The following is a 20,003-nucleotide window of genomic DNA, read 5'->3' as shown; positions in this document are numbered from 1 at the left end:
CCCAATCCAGGGAGTGTTCATGACACTGAGATGGTGAGTGCAGGGTTGGTAGGGAGGCTGAAGGCTGGAGACTTTCACTGGAGACAGCTCCACGGACCAGGCAGGCTCCTGGAATTCTGAGCACCGCCCCCACCCACCCCTGTTCCTCTCCAGGGTCCTTGCCGAAGGCACTTGGATTCAGTCCTGCAGGGCCTCCAGACTGAGATCTTCCGAGGGGGGGCGCCCGGACTCTACATGCCCAATTGTGACCTCAGAGGCTTCTACAGAAAGCAGCAGGTGAGAAGAGGCCTCTGCTCCGCTTTGCAAACTCCCTGCCAGGACATGAGAAAGGGTACTTACCAAGCTGCAAAAAAGATGCAAAAAGGCTGCTGGGTGTGCTGGGAGGACAGGAGCAAGTCCCTGTCTCAAAAACAAGCAAAACACACAGGACAGACACGCAAGCTACCTCCCCGGCCTCTCAGGGTCTTCCAACTTAAAACCCACATAGACATGAAAAGAGTCAGGAGGATAAGTTCAAGGCCCACCTGGCCTACACACTCAGTGAGCCTCTGTCTCAAAATAAAGAGTAAAATGAGAAGTCGTTTATAGTTCATTGGTAAAGCTTTGCTTACCAATGCCCTGAGCTCAATCTCTAGAAAGAAAGAAAGAAAGGAAGGAAGAAAGAAAGAAGGCCAAACATATCAGTAGAAGACTTAAAGTCACCTCTAGGCAGTGGCCTTGCCATGGCTGTCAAAGGACAAAGGAGGGCCCTGGGAATCTTCTGGAGGCATATGAGCTGGTGGGGACACACACACACACACACACACACACACACACACACACACACACACACACACACACACAGCCCAATATGCAGTTTCTGACTCAGCCTTGTGGGCTAGGATGAGAACACCCGTTTCTAACACAAAAGTGGTGCAGGCGCTGTTGATTTGGTGGGAACTGCATTTTGAAGACTATTGTTCTGGCTTAGCATGGTGGGCCCTATTTAGTAGGTCAAGGGACCAAAAACCCTCAGATGTTCCTCTTGCTCAAGCCTAGACCTCACCCTGATCTGTGCCTCTCTCCCCAGTGTCGGTCCTCTCAGGGGAATCGCCGTGGTCCCTGCTGGTGTGTGGATCCAATGGGCCGGCCCTTGCCGGGGTCTCCAGATGGGCAAGGAAGCTCTCAGTGCTCTGCCAAGACCAGTGGCTAAAGCAGGGTGGGAGCCTCCAGGACACTGTCAAGAGTGCAGGGCTGTCATCTGAGCTTTGTGTGGAATGATGAGTCACCAGGGGCTTTGTGCCCATGTCCTAGCTTCAGGTCCCGTCCTATTGTCCCCTCACCCTTGGGCCTTTACACATTTAGTTAGAAAAATTGTTATTGACTTGGGGCATTAATAAAGCTGTGCTGGCGGAGGTCTCTGCTTTATGTCTTTGTGTTCAACCCTTACAGCTCTGGAGTCCCAGGCTACCTTCCCGGTGGACCACTGTCCTAGGAACGCAATAGATGGTCACTGCCATAGGCCTCAAGCCCTCTAGCCTCACCTTGTGGGGATTGACTGAGATCCTGGCCTGCAAATCAGTACTGCAGCACCTGGTTACTGGGGAGATTATGGTGACTGCAACTTTGTTTCTACTGCTGATCTTTGGACAGATACAGAAGGATTAATGGTTAATCCCCAGCAGGAATTTGCCATAAAGGGAAGTCCCAAAGCACTTACCAGCCCTATGTCCTACCAAAAAGACTCTATGTGGTTTACTCAGACTACCATATTTGTGCTGGCACTCACCTGAAGAGGTAGGGACTTTTTGCCCCATTTTTTCCCCCAGAAGCTTAAAAAGTTTGAATCGCTTTCCGGAAGTTACACAGGATAGGCAGGGAATGGCAAAGGGAGGCAGGGCAACCCCTGGCACTATTTAGTGTTGAGCAAGTGTGTCTGACCTTTCTGTTTACGTGGGAGCCCAAGATGTAGGGAAGAGCTGACATTCAGGGGCCTTGCTGCCTGGAATTCCTTGAGGGACCTCAACATCACAACAAAATATCGTTGCACACATGTAACTACAGTCCTCATCTTGTGCCCTCAGAAAGGGCAATACAAGGTACATGAAGATGTTTCTGGCCCAACACTGACCTTCAGTCTTCGTAGAGCCAGGAGGCGCCATGCTAGGTGATAAGCCCCAGGAAGGCAAAGTCTCCCTCCCAGCCTTAGGCACAGATTCGCTCCTGAAAGGGAGACAGCAAGCATGAAGCTGGCCAATGTGGTTGCGGGTAGAGGGGCTGTGACATTCAGCAAACAGAGCAGAGCCAGGATCTGAGAAGCTCGGCCTTCAGATAACCTATCTAACCCCCAACCCCCTCCAGAAAGGACTTTAGTCTCTGGAGTTGTCAGATCTCCGAGTGGGATAAGAGTTCCGTAGGAAGGTTGAAAAAGAAAGGAAGAAGACAGACAACAGCTGCCCGCTCTAGACAGGCACCATGGAGCCAAACGGGTCCCAACTGCGGAGAAGAGAAGGCCTGGGAGAGGAGCAGGAGAAGGGAGCCCGTGGAGAAGGTGAGCCCTCGCCCCGCCCCGCCCCGCCCCGCCAGCCTGAGGTGGGTACCGCAGGCTTAGAGTTAGCTGTGTGGCTGAAACTTACTTCCTTGCTCTCCTGTGAAGCCGGAGAAGGCGGTTTCTGCACTGTTCCTCACACCACTCAGACTGGCAATGGAGGAAAGAGAGATTCGGAGTGTGGCCTTGCCTTCATAGGGTGAATGGAGCACTTCCCCGTGTTCTGTGCCCCCTGTGTCGCGATTGCATCAGGCCCTTTCTTGCCAGTGGCCTCATTCACAACACATATCACTTCCCTTTTTAGTGGCTCTACTCACGATTCTAAATATTGATTGGGAACGGAGAGACTGGTGAGCATAGAGAGCATTTTCCAGATCGAGGTCAGCTCTGACTAGAGCCCTAACTCCTCCCTCTGGAGTGTCCCTTTCGGTTCTTCCTTCTAGGAAACACTAAGACGCACAGAGCCCCAGACTTGGTGCAATGGACCCGACATATGGAGGTGAGGGATCACAGAGGGCAGGTCTGGGCTGGGGTTGTAGCTCAATTGGTAGAGCGCTAACCTATCATAATGAAGACTGGGCTTGGTCCTAGCACTCCGTAAACCCAGTGTGGCCGCATACAACTATAATCCCAGCACTTGGGAAGTAGATGGGAGGCTCAGAAGTTTGGGGTCATCCTGGGCTACAGGAGACCTTAAGAAATAAAAGGTAGCTGGGCAGTGGTGGTGCACGCCTTTAATCCCAACACTCGGGAGGCAGAGGCAGGCGGATCTCTGTGAGTTCGAGGCCGGGCTGGACTGACAGCCTCCAAAACAATACAGAGAAACCCTGTCTCATAAAAACCAAAAAAAAAAAAAAAAGAAGAAATAAAAGGTAAACTGGGTGGTGGTGGCTCACACCTTTAATCCCAGCTCTTGGGAGGCAGATCTCTAAATTAGAGTTTGAGGCCACCCTGGTCTATGGAACAAATACAAGGACAGCAGGAGAAACCCTGTCTCAAAAATAAATAAATAAATAAATAAATAAATAAATAAATAAAGTTTTCAAGCTCACAGAATTAAGGTTTACTGAAGGGCAGTGTTGAAGCCTAAATCACTAGTTAGTTACTGCTTAGCTTTTTTTTTGTTTCTAGTAATAATCAGAAATAAAATCTCTTTTAAAATTAACAGTAGCCAGGCAGTGGTAGCACACACCTTTAATCCAGCACTCAGGAGGCAGAGGCAGGCGGATCTCTGTGAGTTCGAAGCCAGCCTGGACTACAAGAGAGAGTTCCGGGATAGCATCCAAAACCACAGAGAAACCCTGTCTTGAAAAGCCAATAATAATAATAATAATAATAGTAGTAGTAGTGGTGGTGGTGGTGTGTGTGTGTGTGTGTGTGTATGAGAGAGAGAGAGAGAGAGAGAGATTTGGAAGTCAGTTCTCTCCACTGTGGGTTCAGGACCAAAATCAAGTCATAAGGCTTGCACAGTAAATGTTTTAAATGCTTTTACCTTCTTTCTGGGCCATCTCACCAGTTTTTGTATAAATATTTTAAAACCTCAGTTAAATTTTCTGGTAGCATTGTTCTAATAATGCCAACTTAGATCCCATCTGCCCCAATTTAAAATAAATAATCTGTTAGGTTTGTTTACATCCTTTAAATTAAAAAGAATCAGGCTAGCAAGGTGGTGGTGTCACATGCTTTAATCCCAGCACTCAGGAGGCAGAGGCAGGTAAAACTCTGAGTTCAAGGCCAGCCTGACCTACAGAGTGAGTTCCAGAACAGCCAGGGCTACACAGAGAAACTCTGTCTCAAAAACACACACACAAAACAAATAGAGGAAAATAATTGTGCTAAGATGGAGTTGTTTAAAACATAGGTCTTTGGGCAAGGACCAAGAATCAGCTGGTGAGGTCTTACTGTTAGCCTGGGTACAGTTCAGAGGTTAGAGAGTGAGGATTGGAGTGACAGCTTCCCTCCCGCTGTCATTTTTTCCCCCTTTGAGATGAATCACTCACTCAAGCCGGACTGAATTCATTGCCCTCCTCCGAGTAGCTGGGATTACAGGCATATGCTACCACACTCAGCTTCTGCTGAGGGTCTTTGCCCTTATGGCTGCTCCAAGAAGACAGACAGGGGTTGGGGAAGCTCTGGGGCTGTGCTTACGTCTTCTTGTTCCTAGCACTGCGTGGTTCAGAGAGCAGCTCTGAAATGTGTGATAAGAAAGGAAAGGCTGACGGGAGGGACAATGGACTCTAGCCTGGCTTTGTCCTACAGGCTGTGAAGACCCAGTTCCTGGAACAAGCACAGAGACAGCTGTCAGAGCTGTTGGATCAGGCCATGTGGGAGGCTGTGCAAGCCTACCCCCAACAAGACAGACCGTCTACTGCCCCAAATACCACACACAAGTGAGTCTGCGGTCCCGCACAGGTGCTCTTGCAGCTGTATGCCTGCCCCTTGCCAGCCGTGGCCATGACCCTGGCGTCAGCGTTCTGCCTGTTCTGATTACCCGGTCTTCACGGCACTGGCCTCCATCTTTGGGGTCTTGCTCTGCCCCAACCCTGGCCTTCTCCTGCTACCACTACAGCTTGTCATTACCTCCCACGTGACACACTGCCCTCCACCTTCTCTCTTTGGGACTTGGTTCTGAAAACTGTCTCAATCTAGGACCCGGGAGTTACCCCACATGAAACGGAAAGTTTTCATCTCCCGAAAGTCGCTGCTCGAGTAAGTTGGGGGGAGGACAAAGGACAAAAAGAAGAGGCTTGGCTGGGGGTCCCACAGATGTCACAGTTCTCATGCATGGGCTTCAGAGGTCTGCTGGGAGGTTTGGAGAGAGCTCTGCCTCCGTGTTATGGAGGGGGACAAATCACAGGCAGAGATGCCCCGGGCTTGCCCTCAGCTGGGAGTTCTGGATTCCTGGGCCCCACACCCCTCATGAGTGTAGTCCCAAGCGCCTCTGCAGACTGCTGAAGACCCTTCCACGCTGACCCTCGGCCTCCTTCCTTTCAGCGAGCTGATGGAGGTGCAGCATTTCCGAACCATATACCACATGTTCATCGCGGGTTTATGTGTCTTGATCATCAGTACCCTGGCCATCGACTTCATTGTCGAGGGCAGGTAGGTCCCTCCCACAGACACAATGACCTGATCAGATGCTTGCCCTACCTCCCACAGCCGTTTGAACCTTCTTTCCCTAATCTTGGATGGCCTACTCGCTCTCAAGTGATTCTCCATGGTAATCTTGCCTTAAAACAAATGTAACTGCTCTCTCACAAACTACTCAGTTCAGGTAACTTACATTGATTTTCTACCAAGCACAAGCCCTAGATAAGTGAGGGTAAAACCCATTCCCACCTTTGAGCCATCTCCCATCTCAGCGAAGATCAACGAACACAGTCCTCAGAGGAATACCCTCCATTGGAGGTCTGCATTTTAGTGTTCCCAATCTATCCCAAAGACAGGCTTAAGAAGTTCTAAATGGGAGAGGGTGAAGGGCCTACAGGTTCAGCTACAGCCCTTCCCTCTAGTAAAATGTCTATTATTAATTATGAGTAGTGTACACCTTTAATCCAAGCAGTCAGGAGGTTGAGGGAAGTGGATCTCCATGAGTTCAAGACCAGCTTGGTCTACATAGAAAGCTCCAGGCCAGCAGGGGATGGGTATATAATACAAGGTTATCTCAAAGGAACAAACAAAACGAAAATAAAAAGAATGAGAGCATTACTATAGGGATCAAATCAGGCTGAAGGTAGTTTGTTTTTGTTGCTTAAGACGGGTTTCTCTATGCAACTCTGGCTGTCCTGGAACTGGCTCCGTAGACAAGACTTGCCACGAACTCAGAGATCCACCTGCCTCTGTCTTTTGAGTGCTGGGATTAAAGGTGCTCCACCAACGAGCAGGCCTGACTTTTTGTTTGTTTGTTTAATAGCTTGAGTTTGACATAGAGTGTTCCCTGTGCATTCACATTCATATATCCATAGTCACCACCAAGATGCATGCTGTGGAGGTGTCTATAAGCAAGATGCTGTATCTGTGATTTTGCAACAAATTCTTATCTTTCTATGCCAATCTATTGATTTTAGTGATTACAGAAAGCAGAAGGAGCAGATTTTATTCATGCAGTCCTTTATTAACAGCTATTGAAGTGGTTTCCAGTGTTTGTCTATTTGTTTGAGACAGGACCTCATAGCCCAGGCTGAACATGAAATTGCTAGGTAGCTAAAGATGGCTTTGAACTTCTCTTCTTCTTGTCTCTACCTCTCAAGTACTTGGATTTCAGGCATACAGTACCTGGTTTATGCCATGCTGGGGATTGAACATAGAGTTCCATGCATTCTAGGCAAGCACTGCACCAACTAATCTATATCCTCAGACCTATTTACAATTTTTCAACCTTATAAGCCACACGTTGTGTGTTTAATTTAATTTTATGCGTGTGAGTGTTTTACCTGAATGTCTGTGCATCATTTGTGTTTGGTGCCAAAGAGGTCCAAAGAGGACATACATTGCATCCCCTGGAACTGGAGTTACAGATGGTGTGACCCACATGTAGGTGCTGGGGATTGAATCTGAAAGAGCAGTCAGTGAGTATTCTTAACCACTGAGCCCTCTCTCCAGTCCCAAACAATATATTCTTTTAACAAGCTGGGTTTTGTTATTGTTGTTTGTTTTGTCTTGTTTTTGAGACAAGGCCTTCCTGTATCTTAGCTAGTCTAGAACTCTCCATTCTCTTGCTTCAGCCTTTGAGGACTGAGAAGTCAAGCAAGTGCCAATCAGTCCACCCAGGCAAAACCCTGAGCATGGTGCGTGGGGCTGCACACTGGAGGAACCAGATTAATAAGAAAAATAAAATAAATCGAAGCTCATCTCAACTCTTCTTCATACCCCAATGCTTGCAGTACTGAGCCTTCTGCAACACTGACCTAGGGCTCCAAAGGTCATTTAGATCAAGTCTATCCCATGGCTGTGTCTCTGAGGCAAGGGCCGGCACTGAATTCCTGCACAACACCAGGGCAAACGTGGACACTTTCAGAACACAGCCTATCAAGGGACTGGCCCAGACCTGCATGAATTGGACATGGTGACCTATACAGCAAGATTAGACATGTAAGGTCATCCTGAGCTACATAAGTGAGCTCATGAGCAGCCTGGGCCATACAAGACCTGTGTAAAAAAAAAGCAAAAACAAACCTGTACCAGGCTTTTTCATTTGGGCCACCAACAAACTCCCAAATCATGACAGAGACTTATTATTCCTTTATAATGCTCGCCCAGCTTAGACACGTTTCTGGCTAGCTCTTTTAACTTAAATTAACCTGTTTCTCTTCACCTTTTTGCCCCAGGCTTATTGCCTTTCCTACTTTCACTGCTTCCTCTGTCTGTTGGCTGGCATCTGCCTGGCTTCTTGCTTGTTCTCTCCTCCTTCTCTATTGTCTTTCTTCTCTCTAGCCTAGATTTCTCCTATTTATTCTTTCTGCCAGACAGCCCCACCTATCCTTTCTCCTGCCTGGCTATTGCCTGTTCAGCTTTCTTTTAGACCAATCAGGTGCCTTAGGCAGGCAAGGTGAAACGGATGTAGTCTTTTCATAAACTAATGCAGCAGAAACAAATGTTACGTATCTTTGCCCAGTTGGAATAATATTCCATAACACAAACCCTTCTGTTTGCCTAGGTTACTTTCTTCCTTTCGTCTCTCCTAGGCTAATGTTGGAGTTTGACCTACTCATCTTTAGCTTCGGACAGCTGCCCTTGGCCCTGATGACCTGGGTTCCAATGTTCCTGTCCACGCTGCTAGTGCCCTACCAGACCCTGCGACTGTGGGCCAGGCCAAGTGCCGGGGGCACCTGGATGCTGGGTGCTGGCCTGGGCTGTGTTCTGCTGGCTGCCCATGGAGCGATGCTCTGCGTCCTCCCGGTCCATATGGCAGTGAAGCATCAGCTTCCACCGGCCTCGAAATGCGTGCTGGTCTTTGAGCAGGTGAGGACCTGGGATCTCTGAGACCAGGTCCGCAGATAACGGCAGTGAAACAACCTAGGGTTTGGTGAGCTTGTGACTCAGAAAAGCACACAAATGAGGTGGCTAGGTAACACCGACTCTACAGAGAGTTGGTGGGATGAAGACTGTCCCTGTCTCCCTTTACCCTTTGTCCCAACACTGGCTGTGTTAAGCTATAAAGTCAAATGACAAAAAAATAGAAAATGTTAGCTGGGTCATGGTGGCACACACTTTTAATCCCAGCACTCAGGAGGCAGAGGCAGGCGGATCTCTGTGAGTTCAAGGCCAGCCTGGTCTACAGTGTGAGTTCCAGGGCTACACAGAGAAAACCTGTCTTGATAAAAACCAGAAACAGAAGGGAGGGAGGGAGGTGAGGGGAAGAGAAGGAAGGGAAGGGAGGGGAGGGAAGGGGAGAAATGTGGGCTCCTTCCAGGCAGGTCTTCATTGGTTTTGCCTCTCTATGGTAAATCTGAGTACAGAGAGGTCAAGTGATTTTCTTAGAGCCACATAGAAATTTGTTCTCTTTCACTACAGGTCAGGTTCCTGATGAAAAGTTACTCCTTCCTGAGAGAGACTGTCCCTGGGATTCTTTGTGTCAGAGGTGAGGTGCCCCTCTGACCCATTGTGAACTGGAACTTCCTGGCTGCCTGCATGAATCCAGAAGATGCAAAGCTCTGCCTTTGCAAGCTGGTTGTCCAGCAGACACAGATCTGGCCCTGAGCTGGACTAAGTGGCCTTATCTTGAGTGTTCTCAGGCCTCTACTGAGAGAACCACACTGTTATCCAGACCTTCTGGGGCTTTCTGGTTCCCAGGTCCAAAGAACCTTCTTAGAGGAAATTGGGATAGAAGGGAAGGACAATGGACTGTGACTGCCTAATCAAGCTCTGGCCACAGCAGGTCTGGAAAGCCGGTCTACAATGCGATCATGTGATCGAGTTCAGCCTCTTTGAAGGCACACCCTGGATCCCTCCCCATGCTAACACAGATCTCTCCACCCTCCCCATGCTAACACAGCCTTTTCATTCCTGCCCAGGGAAGAGTATCAGTGCCCCTAGTTTCTCCAGCTACCTCTACTTCCTCTTCTGCCCTACACTCATCTACAGAGAGGCATACCCCAGGTGAGACCTTGCTGCCCTCCCCAGATTCCCAGGCCTACTGAGGGTGGCGCCCTTCTCCCACAGGCAATGGCCAGTTGTTCAGAAGGAAGCCAAGGGAAAACAGGCTGCCCCTACTGTTGCCCTGCACATTCCCATGACCCACTGTCCCGAGCAATCAACCCACTGTCCTCCACACTCCAGAAATGGTGGATGGTTGGGCACCTTCAGTGACACTTAGACTAAATGTCCACTTACTGTGTTTGCTCGGGGAAACCCCCACAACCCCAGGGAATCCACTCTGGAAGGAGCCTCAAAGAGAGGGCTGAAGGCCTAGGCAGTGCATGACGTAAAAGGAAAATAATGTTCTCCTATCTCTGCTGCAGGACACCCAGCATAAGGTGGAATTATGTGGCCAAGAACTTTGCCCAGGTCAGAAGATGGGTAGAAGATGGCCAGCTCTGACTCATGGTGGCTTAGAAGTAAGGGAGGCTGGGAAGGAGGCTGTACCCTGACAAAGCCATGTGTCCTTCTGACTACAGGCCCTGGGCTGTGTGCTCTATGCCTGTTTCATCCTGGCCCGCCTCTGTGTCCCTGTCTTTGCCAATATGAGCCGGGAACCATTCAGCACCCGTGCCCTGCTGCTCTCCATGCTGCATGCCACAGGCCCAGGTAAGACCTTCATCATGGTGGGAAGAGGCTGTGCCCTGCCCCGGGGAAGGCCTGGCAGGGCAGGCTTCACTCTGTCTTTCTGTGAATCCCTTATACACCTGCCCCCCTCCTGTCCATGTTCATTGTCACCATCTTCATGTAGTCTGGTAGCCTAGCTCCCCACCACTCACCCCCTCTCAGCCTTGGGTCTGGCTTTGCTGCCCAGATGAAGTCCCTCCTGCAAATTAATCACCCATGACCCTGCTTCAAAGCCCTTCCTGCCTTCCTTCTACTCTTGTGAGTGAACCTGAGGGCTTATCCCAAACAAATGCTTTACCATCTATCTTTAGTTACCTTTGTGTAGGATACCGACGTAGCTCAATTCTTACTTTGAGACTGGGTCTAAGTTTCTCAGGTGGGACTTGAACTCAGTTTTTTTACTGTGTCTGGATATTGTGTCTGCATGAATGTTTGTACACCACATACATGTCTGCTACATGCAGATGTCAGAAAAGGGTATCGGATCCCTGGAACTAGAGTTAAAGACAGTTGTGAGCTGCCATGTGGGTTCTGGGAATTGAACCTGGGTCCTCTGGAGAAGTGTGCCATTTCTCTAGCTTTTTGATTTTTCTCTTTTCCTTTCTTATTTGTTTATTCATTTATTTTGATAAGACAGGGTTTCTCTGTGTAGCTTTGAAACCAGTCCTGGAACTTGCTCTGTAGACCAGGCTGGCTTCAAACTCACAGAGATCCACCTGCTCTGCCTCCCAAGTGCTGGGATTAAAGGCGTGCGCCACCACCACCTGGTTCTAATTTTTATTTTATTGCATATACTTATTTTAATTTTTTGAGATAGGGCCTTGCTGTGTTGCCCAGGCTACTTTAGCCCTTTGACTCATGTGATCCTCCTGTCTCAGTTTCTCCAGTAGTTGGGACTACAGGTGCACCAACTCACAGCCAAAGTCCTTTTTCAGCGCCTTATTCTGTATTGTATCCTCTGGAACATTCCTGGTTGTCATGATCATTAGTTCCCATTGTACCCGACCTTGATCCAAACAGGGGTTTCGGCCTCTGTGTGTCTGTCTCAATATTGTGAATTTCCAGAGGCCAGGGACATGGTGAGTCTGTAGTTCTGATTTTCAGGCATAGAGTAGACATTACGCACATCAGCAAATATGTAAATTAAGGAATGCATAAATGATGAGTGAAGTGTTGGGGTCCTAATGGCTGGGCAAAGGCTCTAGAGAGCGGGGGCTGCGGGGCTGCACCTCTTGTCCTGCCCGCCAGGTATCTTCATGCTGCTCCTCATCTTCTTCGCCTTCCTGCACTGCTGGCTCAACGCCTTCGCCGAGATGCTTCGATTTGGAGACAGGATGTTCTACCGGGTACGGCTTGGACTGGGACCCACTGAGAGCAGGAGTTGGGGAGGTTGACCAATGGCCCAGGGAAGAGGGTAGCTACCGTGGGTGTCACCTTCCAGTGCTTTTGGTCTCCGGCATGAGCACTGTGGGCCTCAGGGTGTGGGGACGATGCCACTCCTACACCTCGAAGCAGCAGGGCTCACTGCTTTTGTATGGATGGTGTGTCGAGAACCTTTCTCTTTAGTGGACAGACAATGGGGAGGGGCCCCAGGCTCGAAGAGGGAGCTGGGAGAGTGTTGCTGTTTCTGTTTGGCCAACAGCCAGCCCTTCTGAGAGAGCACAGGTAGGGGTGGGTGTGGGATGCAGCAGTAGCTGCGGCCTGAGATCTCACCTCCGTCCCTCCCCAATCCACACCCCACCCCAGGACTGGTGGAACTCTACTTCCTTCTCCAACTACTACCGCACCTGGAACGTGGTGGTCCATGACTGGCTGTACAGCTACGTGTATCAAGATGGGCTATGGGTATGAGTTGTGCACACTCCTCCATTCTCACAGCCCCACCAAGGGAGCTTCCTTGGGTCCCCTCTCCTTTTATTCTGTCCCACTGTTGTTCAAATAAAAGGGCAGGTATGTGGGGCTTCCTGGCCAGCCATCCTGGTCTACTTGGTGAGTTTCAGATGCACAAGTCCTTGTCTCTATAACACAACAAACAGCACCTAAGCAACAACACTGTCCTCTGGCCTGCACATTCGTGCACGTAGGCACTTGTACATAAAACATAAACATACAGTCAGGTGTTAGTGGCACATGCCTTTGATCCAGCATATGGGAGGCAGAGGCAGGAGGATCTCTGTGAGCTCGAGGCCAGTCTGGTCTACATATGGAGCTCCAGGACATCTAGGACTGCAAAGAGAGACCCTGTCTCAAAAAAATAAGTAATAATAGTAAGGGCTGGAGAGATGGCTCAGTGGTTAAGAGCACTGGCTGCTCTTCCAGAGGACCTGAATTCAAATCCCAGCACCCACATGGCAGCTCACAACTGTCTATAATGAGATCTGATGCCCTCATCTGGTCTACAGGCATGCATGCAGACAGAACACCGTATAACAATAAATAAATAAATCTTTAAAAAAATAATAATAATAAGACTGGGGATATATCTTAATAGTAGAGCACTTTCCCAGCATGCATAAGACTCTTGTCTCCAACACTGTCAAAATAAAAATAATAGTAATAATAATAAAATCATAGCTAAGGTCCAATAGATTAGAACAGCAGTCTTAAATGAGACTGGTGTGGACCCTTCTGAACCCAAGTCCCACATTCTTTCCATTGGCTCCCACCCTTTCCTGACTTGTTGAAGAGGGAGGGACTCTTTGAGAAGGTGCTGTGGCAGACTGGCTCATTCTCTCTCCTGCCCACCAGCTCTTGGGCATGCGAGCCCGCAAGGTGGCCATGCTGGGAGTATTCCTGGTGTCTGCGGTCGTGCATGAGTACATCTTCTGCTTCGTCCTGGGATTCTTCTACCCAGTCATGCTGATGCAATTCCTTGTGATCGGGGGTGAGTCTAACCTCTGACCCGGAGAGGTGGTGGGTGGGGGGAGGCCTGGATGTTCCTGAGATGCTCGACTGTCCTGGAGTTTGCTGGGTCTGGGTGGCCTTGGGAGGCAATGGGCACATCCTGAGGTTTCTAGTTACAGAGAAGCATTTGATCAAAGGATGTGGAGGGAATAGGGAAACCTTGGTGTGGCTGAGAAATGCAGTATAAGATTCAGGAAGTGAGGGGCAAACTGAGCTTCTCCCAGTCCCTTGAGAACTCCAAGAGTTTCTGCAGCTGTGCTCACGGTCTTGTCTTGGGAGGGAGAATCTCCTTTCCATTACATCACTTCCCAGCCGCTAGCATGGGAGGCAAAAGGAGACAAGACACAGAGATGTGGAGCTGGGATTATAACCCGTCTCCTGCCCTAGGGCTGCTGAACTTCACCATGAACGACAGACGCACAGGTCCAGCCTGGAACGTCCTGATGTGGACCTTGCTCTTCCTGGGCCAGGGCATCCAAGTCAGCCTATACTGCCAGGAGTGGTATGCTCGGCGACACTGTCCCTTGCCCCAGGTAAGGCAACCACCTCTCCCAGTTCCTCATCTGAGATAGGGAACCCAGAAACCAGCCCTTTTGGGCTTTGATTCAGAGACAAGGCACGGCTGGGGCAGGGGGACTCTTGTTTTAGATTCGTAATGTGTGTCACCGGAAGTGGCCTCACTCACAATCTACCCTTCCATGGCACAGACAACATTCTGGGGGCTGGTGACACCTCGATCTTGGTCCTGCCATCCCTAGAAGTCAAGGCACCGTGCTGCCCAGATGATGGTATCAACTCTTCTGTGCCTGCAAAGCCCAGGGCTGGGCTCCTCACTGCACCCCCCCATCCCGTTCGGAGTCAGAGACTTGCACACAGGACCTGCCAGGGGGATACAGAGACTCAGGAACACAACTCTGTGGGCAGCTGACCACAGACTCAGTGTGGGGTGATTCGAGCAGCATCTGTGGACTGGGCACAGGTTACCTTCTTACCCAGGGCTTTCCCAATGTGAGGCGACCCCGAGGAACAAGGGCCACTAAATCTGAGAAGTGTCCGGTTCTTTCTACTCCTCCCCATGCAACAATAAAATCTCTGTCCCCCTTTTCATTCATTCTCATCATTTGTTGAAAACCCACCTCATTATTGTTTTGTGGTTTTTTTTTTCCTAGTGTGACTTTGGTTTTGTGGAGTTTTTGTTTTATTTCACTTTGTTTTTAGGCAGGGTCTTACTATTTAGATCTAGGGCTGGTCTGAAACTTGCTATGTTGACCAGGTTGGTTGCAAACTCAACGAGATCCACCTGTCTCTGTCTTTCAAGTACTGGGATCAAAGGTGTGTGCCAGCACACTTGGAGAAAATGGGCTTTGTGAGTAAGTGACCTTACAAACAACTGTATGACAAACAGCCTCATGCACGCATGCACGCACACACACACACACACACACACACACACACACACACTTGAGTATTTATCTCTCTGTTACTCACTGTATACTTCCAAACGGGTATTTTCTAAAAAAAAAAAAAAGTTAAAACATTGTTCAGTGAGGGGCTGGAGAAATGTGTCACAGGTTAAAAGTTTGTATTGTTTTCTTATAATTGCTGCTCTAAGAGATCTTACTCTCTCTTCTGGCCTCTGAAGGCAATGCGCTCCAGTGTACACACAGTACCCACACACACATACAAACACTTGATTAAAAATAAAAATTAGCTGGGAGTTGGTGGTGCACGCCTTTAATACCAGCACTCGAGAGGCAGAGGCAGGTGAATCTCTGTGAGTTCAAGACCAGTCTGTTCTACCAAGCTTTCCAGGACAGGCTCCAAAACAGCACAGAGAAATCTTTTCTCGAGAAACCCTGTCTCGGAAAAAAAAATGTCAAGCCAGTCAGGCAGTGGTGACACACACCTTTAATCTCAACACTCCAGAGGCAGAGGCAGAGGCAGGAGGATCTCTGTGAGTTCAAAGCCAGCCTGGTCTACTGGGTGAGATCTAGGCAGCTAGGGCTACACAAAGAAACCCTATGTCAAAAACCAAGCCAAGGGCTGGAGAGATGGCTCAGTGGTTAAGAGCACTAGCAGCTCTTCCAGAGGTCCTGAGTTCAATTCCCAGCAAGTATCTGGTGACTCACAGTCATCCATCTGTAATGAGATCTGGTGCCCTCTTCTGGCCTGTGGACACACATGCAGACAGAATACTGTGTACATAATAAATACATAAATCTTTAAAAACAAAACATAACAGGAAGCCAATCCTATCGGTGGGAAAGCTGAAGCAGAAGGATTGAAAGTTCCAGCCCAGCCAGAGTTAGACAGCAAGATCCTGTCTCAAAAACAATGTAAGGGCTGGCTTCCTGACAGTGTGTGTACCAGCCTCAGTCCTGCTTCCTGACTTCCTCACCGACAAGGACTGTACCTTGTACTGTGGACCAGAGTAAACCCTCTTTTCCTTAAGTCACTTTTGTCAGAGGATTTACCATAGCAACAGGAAAATGAAGTAAGTCTGAACATTTTCTTTAATATTTTATTATTTTATGTTTATTTTTACTATTATTTTTTAATGTATAGAGTGTGTATGTGTGTGTTGAGAGTGCACGAGCACAGGCATGAATGCATGCATAATGACCTGGGTGTACTTACATAGGTCAGAGTGCAACTTGTCAGTCTATTTGCTCTTTCCACCATGGGGTTTCCTCAGGGAATGAACTCAGGATGTCATATTTACCAGCTAAGCCATCTTGGCAGCCCAAAACTGTATTCTTTATTATCTATCTATCTATCTATCTATCTATCTATCTATCTATCTATCTATCTATCTATCTATCTTTTTTGAGACAGGGTTTCTCTGTGGCTTTGGTGTCTGTCCTGGAACTAGTTCTTATAGACCAGGCCAGCCTCGAACTCACAGAGATCCGCCTGCCTCTGCCTCCCAAGTGCTGGGATTAAAGGCGTGCGCCACCAACGCCCAGCTGTCAGAGGACATCCTACAAAGCCTACCAAGTGGATCCCAGGGACTGAACTGTTACTCAGGCTGCCAAGCTTGGTCCCAGATACTTTTCTTTTGCCCTGGCAGGCGAGTGCCTTTTCCACTGTGAGTCTGGGCACCGTTCCCTTTTGGTTTCCCACTTGCAGTATTCTCTGCAAGCTGATCCATTTCCCATTGCCAAAAACCCGTTCTGTCTAGAACCTGGACGGTGATTCTGTGACCTCAGAATCCAGGTGTTTCCTGTCTACGTGTCCCTGCTTTCTTTTCTCTTCTGTGCCCCTCCAGTCTGTAAGTTTGGGTCTTTATCTGGGTCTGCAAGGTATTTTCCTACTCTGTAATTATTGTCTTTCCTCAGCTCCTCCATTTCTTCTTCTGGAGCCGGAACAATTCGGTGTCAGAACTATTGGTATTTTTCTAATTATTTCCATCTCCTCATATTTGCTCTGTGCTTTGAAATACTTTTTCCACTTGTTCATCCAAGCCACTGATTTGAGTCTTGCCAGTAACCATTCTGTCTTTCAGTACATATACTGTTTTTTTTTTGTTATTGTTGTTCAAAATAGCCATTTTATTTCCAGAAAGTGATGGAGTTTGGGGTCTTTGGCCTTGGTTTTGTTTTTGCACACAACTTGGATATATTTAAGTGGTCCTGACTGCTTCTTAAGCAGTTGGACGCTTCTCCTGGGTGGTCCCTATGCTTTCTAGTGGGCAGGAGCCATAGCAACTGCATCCCTCCAGAGTCACAACTCTGAGTCACTCTCTTCCAGTATGCCCATGGCCCTGACCTCTGCTTACAGGTTCCAAGGGTCAGTGACAGTGACAAAACTGCATGAAGCTGTCCGCAGCAGGCCTTCTCTCCACTGACCCTGAGGCCAAGCCCTCACCTGTACTCACTCCCCACTGGCACCAGCAGGGACGTGACTAAGGACAGGTGATCGGAGATCCGAGTGGGAAAGGATGGAAATTCCCGTTGAATAGGAGCCCTCAAGCCAGAACAACCATTCTGGGATTCGTTAATATTGATTGGGTTGGACTTTCTCTCATACCAACCTCAATCCAAGAGTTTCTGATTCACTGGCTCACCAAGCCTGGAGTCAGGTCAGAACTTACATTTTAACTAGTGTGCAGGGCTAGCCAAAATTGCTGATCTAGGGACCACACTTTAAGAACTATTGCTTGGGGCTGGAGAGATGGCTCAGAGGTTAAGAGCACTGACTGCTCTTCCAGAGGTCTTGAGTTCAATTCCCAGCAACCACATGGTGGCTGACAACCATCTACAATTCAATCTGGTGTATATGTAATAAATAAATAAAATCTTAAAAAAAACCTGTTTAAAAAAAATAGAACTATTGCTTGGCTGGGCGGGGGTGGCACATGCCTTTAATCCTAACACCCTAGCACTCAGGAGGCAGATCTCTGAGAGTTTGAGGCCAGCCTGGTCTACCGTGTGAATTCCAGGACAGCCAGTGCTGTTACACACAGAAACCCTGTCTCAGGGGGAAAAAAAAGGAAGAAAAGAAAAAGAAACTATTGCTTTTGAGGCTGAATGGATGATTTAGTAGTTAAGAGTACTTGCTGCACAACCATGAGAACCTAGTTCAGATCCCAGCACCACATATCTGGCCAGATGTAGTTGTACATACCTACATCTCCATGGAGATGGGAAGACCAGAGGATCACCAGGGCAGGCTGGCTGTCAGTTTAGCCAGGAAACAAAAAGATCAAGTTCAGGAAGAGGCCCTGACTCAAAGTAATAGGCAGAGGTGGTGGAGGAGTACACCCGGTGCCCTCATCTGACCTCCGCCCAGATATTTTCCAGTAAGTGGCAGTGGGTGAGCATTAGGGAATGTGGTCTTGGTTCTTTTTGTCATGTGGAGCTCAGGGATTAAACTCAGGTTGTCAGGCTTGGAGCAAGTGCCCCTCCACTTAGCTCTGGGTTGTTTTTCTTTTGTTGTTAGGCAAGACGTTAGGCAGACATTGCTTCCTGGTTCCATGTTGGGTCCTTCAGTTTGTTCTGGTACCAAGGTTTGTAAACTGTAGAGCTTGGCTTTGTGGAGCCATGCTTCCTCTTGACTAGCCTTTGTGATGGCAGATGAGCCCTGTGACAGAGCCCCAGCAAGGGCCCATGGTCAACTCTTGTGGGATATTTGATCACACTGATAACACTGTGTAATCCAGAGACTATGTTAACAAAACCAACCTTGGATCAGGAGTGGTGGGCGGCAGCTACTAGTTGACAAGAATTAGCCATAGAGAGTACGAGAGACCTGGTAAGATGGACACAGATGCACAGGAAGGAGTAGGGAGGGACTTAGAGATTCTCCATCTTTCTTGGTTTGGAACAAGTGGAGAGATGCTCTCTTGCCGAGTCTCCAGCCAAAAAGGAAGGTCAGCTGGTTGCTTCATGGCTTCTCTGATCTAGTAGGGTTTCATCCCAATATCTGACTCCCAATCTTTGTTAAATAGAACAAATTAGATTTAAAAAACAAAACAAGAGCTGGAGAGATGGCTCAGAGGTTAAGGGCACTGACTGCTCTTCCAGAGGTCCTGAATTCAATTCCCAGGAACCACATGGTGGCTCACAGCCATCTATCATGTGATGTCCTCTTCTGGTGTGAATACAGAACACTGTACATAGTAAATAAATAAAACTTAAACAACAACAACAACAACAATAAACCCCATATAGGGCATAGCCCAAGCAGGCCTTGATACCAATGTGTTGTGGTGGGTGGGACCAAGGTTCTTTCCTTCCACCATCTGACCTAGTCTACAGGTTTGCCTACTTCTGACTGGAAGGAGCTGGAAGGTCAGCTCCTCCTAGATTCAAGTAATCACACCCTATTTTTCCTGGCAATTGCTCCCAACAGCACACAGACAGCCCCCCCCCGCCCCAATCTGTCCCTACCTCCTCCTCTCCTGATCCTCTTCCCCATCATGGTCAAACTTCTAGAATTACCTGTGATCCCTTTGGCTGTCTGCTCATTACTGTTCACCATTGTGTGGCTTTGAGTCTACAAAGGGCCTCTCTATTTTATCATGGGATACTGATTGTAGTCAATCTATTATTGTCCTTCCCATTACAGAGACCTATTCTAATACATGACTGTACTCTGGATAGTTTTATCTCAACTTGACACAAGGTGACATCTGAAAGGGAACTTCAGGTGAGAAAATCCCTCCATACAACCGGTCTGCTGGCAAGCCTGTAGGGTATTTTCTTAATTAGTGATTGATGTGAAGACTCAACTCATTGTGGTGGTGCCACCCCTGGGCTGGTGATGGTCCTGGGTCTGTAACAAAGCAGGCTGAGCAAATCATGGGGAGCAAGTCAATAAGCAGCACCCTCCATGGCCTCTGCTCCAGTCCCTGCCTCCAGGTTCCTGCCCTGACTTCTCTCAGTGATGGACTAGTACCTGGAAGTGTAAGTGAAATAAACATTTTCTTCCCCCAGATGCTTTTGGTAATGGTGTTTCCCACAGTACTAGAAACCCTAAGACAGAAATGGAAGGAATGTGGTGGTTTGGATGAGAACAGCCCTCACAGACTCATGTTTGAATACTGGTTCCCAGTTGGTGGGACTGCTTGGGAAGGAACAGGGGGTGTGGCCTTGTTGGAGGAGGTGTGTCACTTGGGGGTGAGTTCTGAGGTTTCAAAAGCCCATGTCATTCCGGCTGGCCATCTCTCTCTGCCTCCTGGTTGTGGATCAGCTGTAAGTGCTCAGCTACTGCTCCAGTGCCATGCCTGCCTGCTGCCATGCTCCCTGCCGTGACAGTCATGGACCTTACAACCCTCTAGAACTGTGAGCTGCAAATTAAATGCATT

At 48.5% G+C, this 20,003-nt stretch overlaps 2 protein-coding genes and 1 long non-coding RNA gene across 3 annotated transcripts in view; 2 read left to right on the top strand and 1 right to left on the bottom strand.

Annotated features, from left to right (window-relative positions):
• The window catches only part of Igfbp6 (insulin like growth factor binding protein 6), a 4,893-nt gene extending 3,499 nt beyond the window's left edge, over positions 1-1,394 (top strand). The window contains exons 2-4 of the mRNA XM_005067295.4: positions 1-33; positions 154-276; positions 1,070-1,394. The exon at positions 1-33 is cut by the window's left edge and continues 107 nt beyond it. Coding sequence (XP_005067352.1) covers positions 1-33; positions 154-276; positions 1,070-1,192 — 279 coding nt within the window. The 3' untranslated portion in view covers positions 1,193-1,394. The remainder of the gene's footprint in view (positions 34-153; positions 277-1,069) is intronic.
• Positions 1-2,986, bottom strand: part of LOC121142858 — a 3,235-nt gene extending 249 nt beyond the window's left edge. The window contains exons 1-3 of the long non-coding RNA XR_005879971.1: positions 2,616-2,986; positions 2,111-2,202; positions 1-311 (exon numbers count right to left, since the gene is read on the bottom strand). The exon at positions 1-311 is cut by the window's left edge and continues 249 nt beyond it. This is a non-coding gene — a long non-coding RNA (uncharacterized LOC121142858). The remainder of the gene's footprint in view (positions 312-2,110; positions 2,203-2,615) is intronic.
• Positions 1,472-14,302, top strand: Soat2 (sterol O-acyltransferase 2). Its single transcript, XM_040753749.1, has 15 exons — positions 1,472-2,530; positions 2,971-3,026; positions 4,787-4,917; positions 5,177-5,236; positions 5,522-5,629; positions 8,212-8,488; positions 9,041-9,107; positions 9,541-9,625; positions 9,988-10,033; positions 10,144-10,273; positions 11,540-11,637; positions 12,038-12,136; positions 13,040-13,175; positions 13,583-13,728; positions 13,903-14,302. Exons 1-15 carry the CDS (start codon positions 2,455-2,457, stop codon positions 13,951-13,953), a joined length of 1,566 nt encoding a protein of 521 aa, XP_040609683.1. The 5' UTR covers positions 1,472-2,454; the 3' UTR covers positions 13,954-14,302.
• Positions 14,303-20,003: the final 5,701 nt, after the last annotated feature.

This window comes from Mesocricetus auratus, unplaced genomic scaffold (genome assembly GCF_017639785.1).
Source record: "Mesocricetus auratus isolate SY011 unplaced genomic scaffold, BCM_Maur_2.0 Super-Scaffold_100010, whole genome shotgun sequence".
Classification (NCBI taxonomy): Eukaryota; Metazoa; Chordata; class Mammalia; order Rodentia; family Cricetidae; genus Mesocricetus; species Mesocricetus auratus.
Note: the sequence above shows the minus strand (reverse complement) of the source record. Positions and strands in the feature narration are given on the sequence as shown.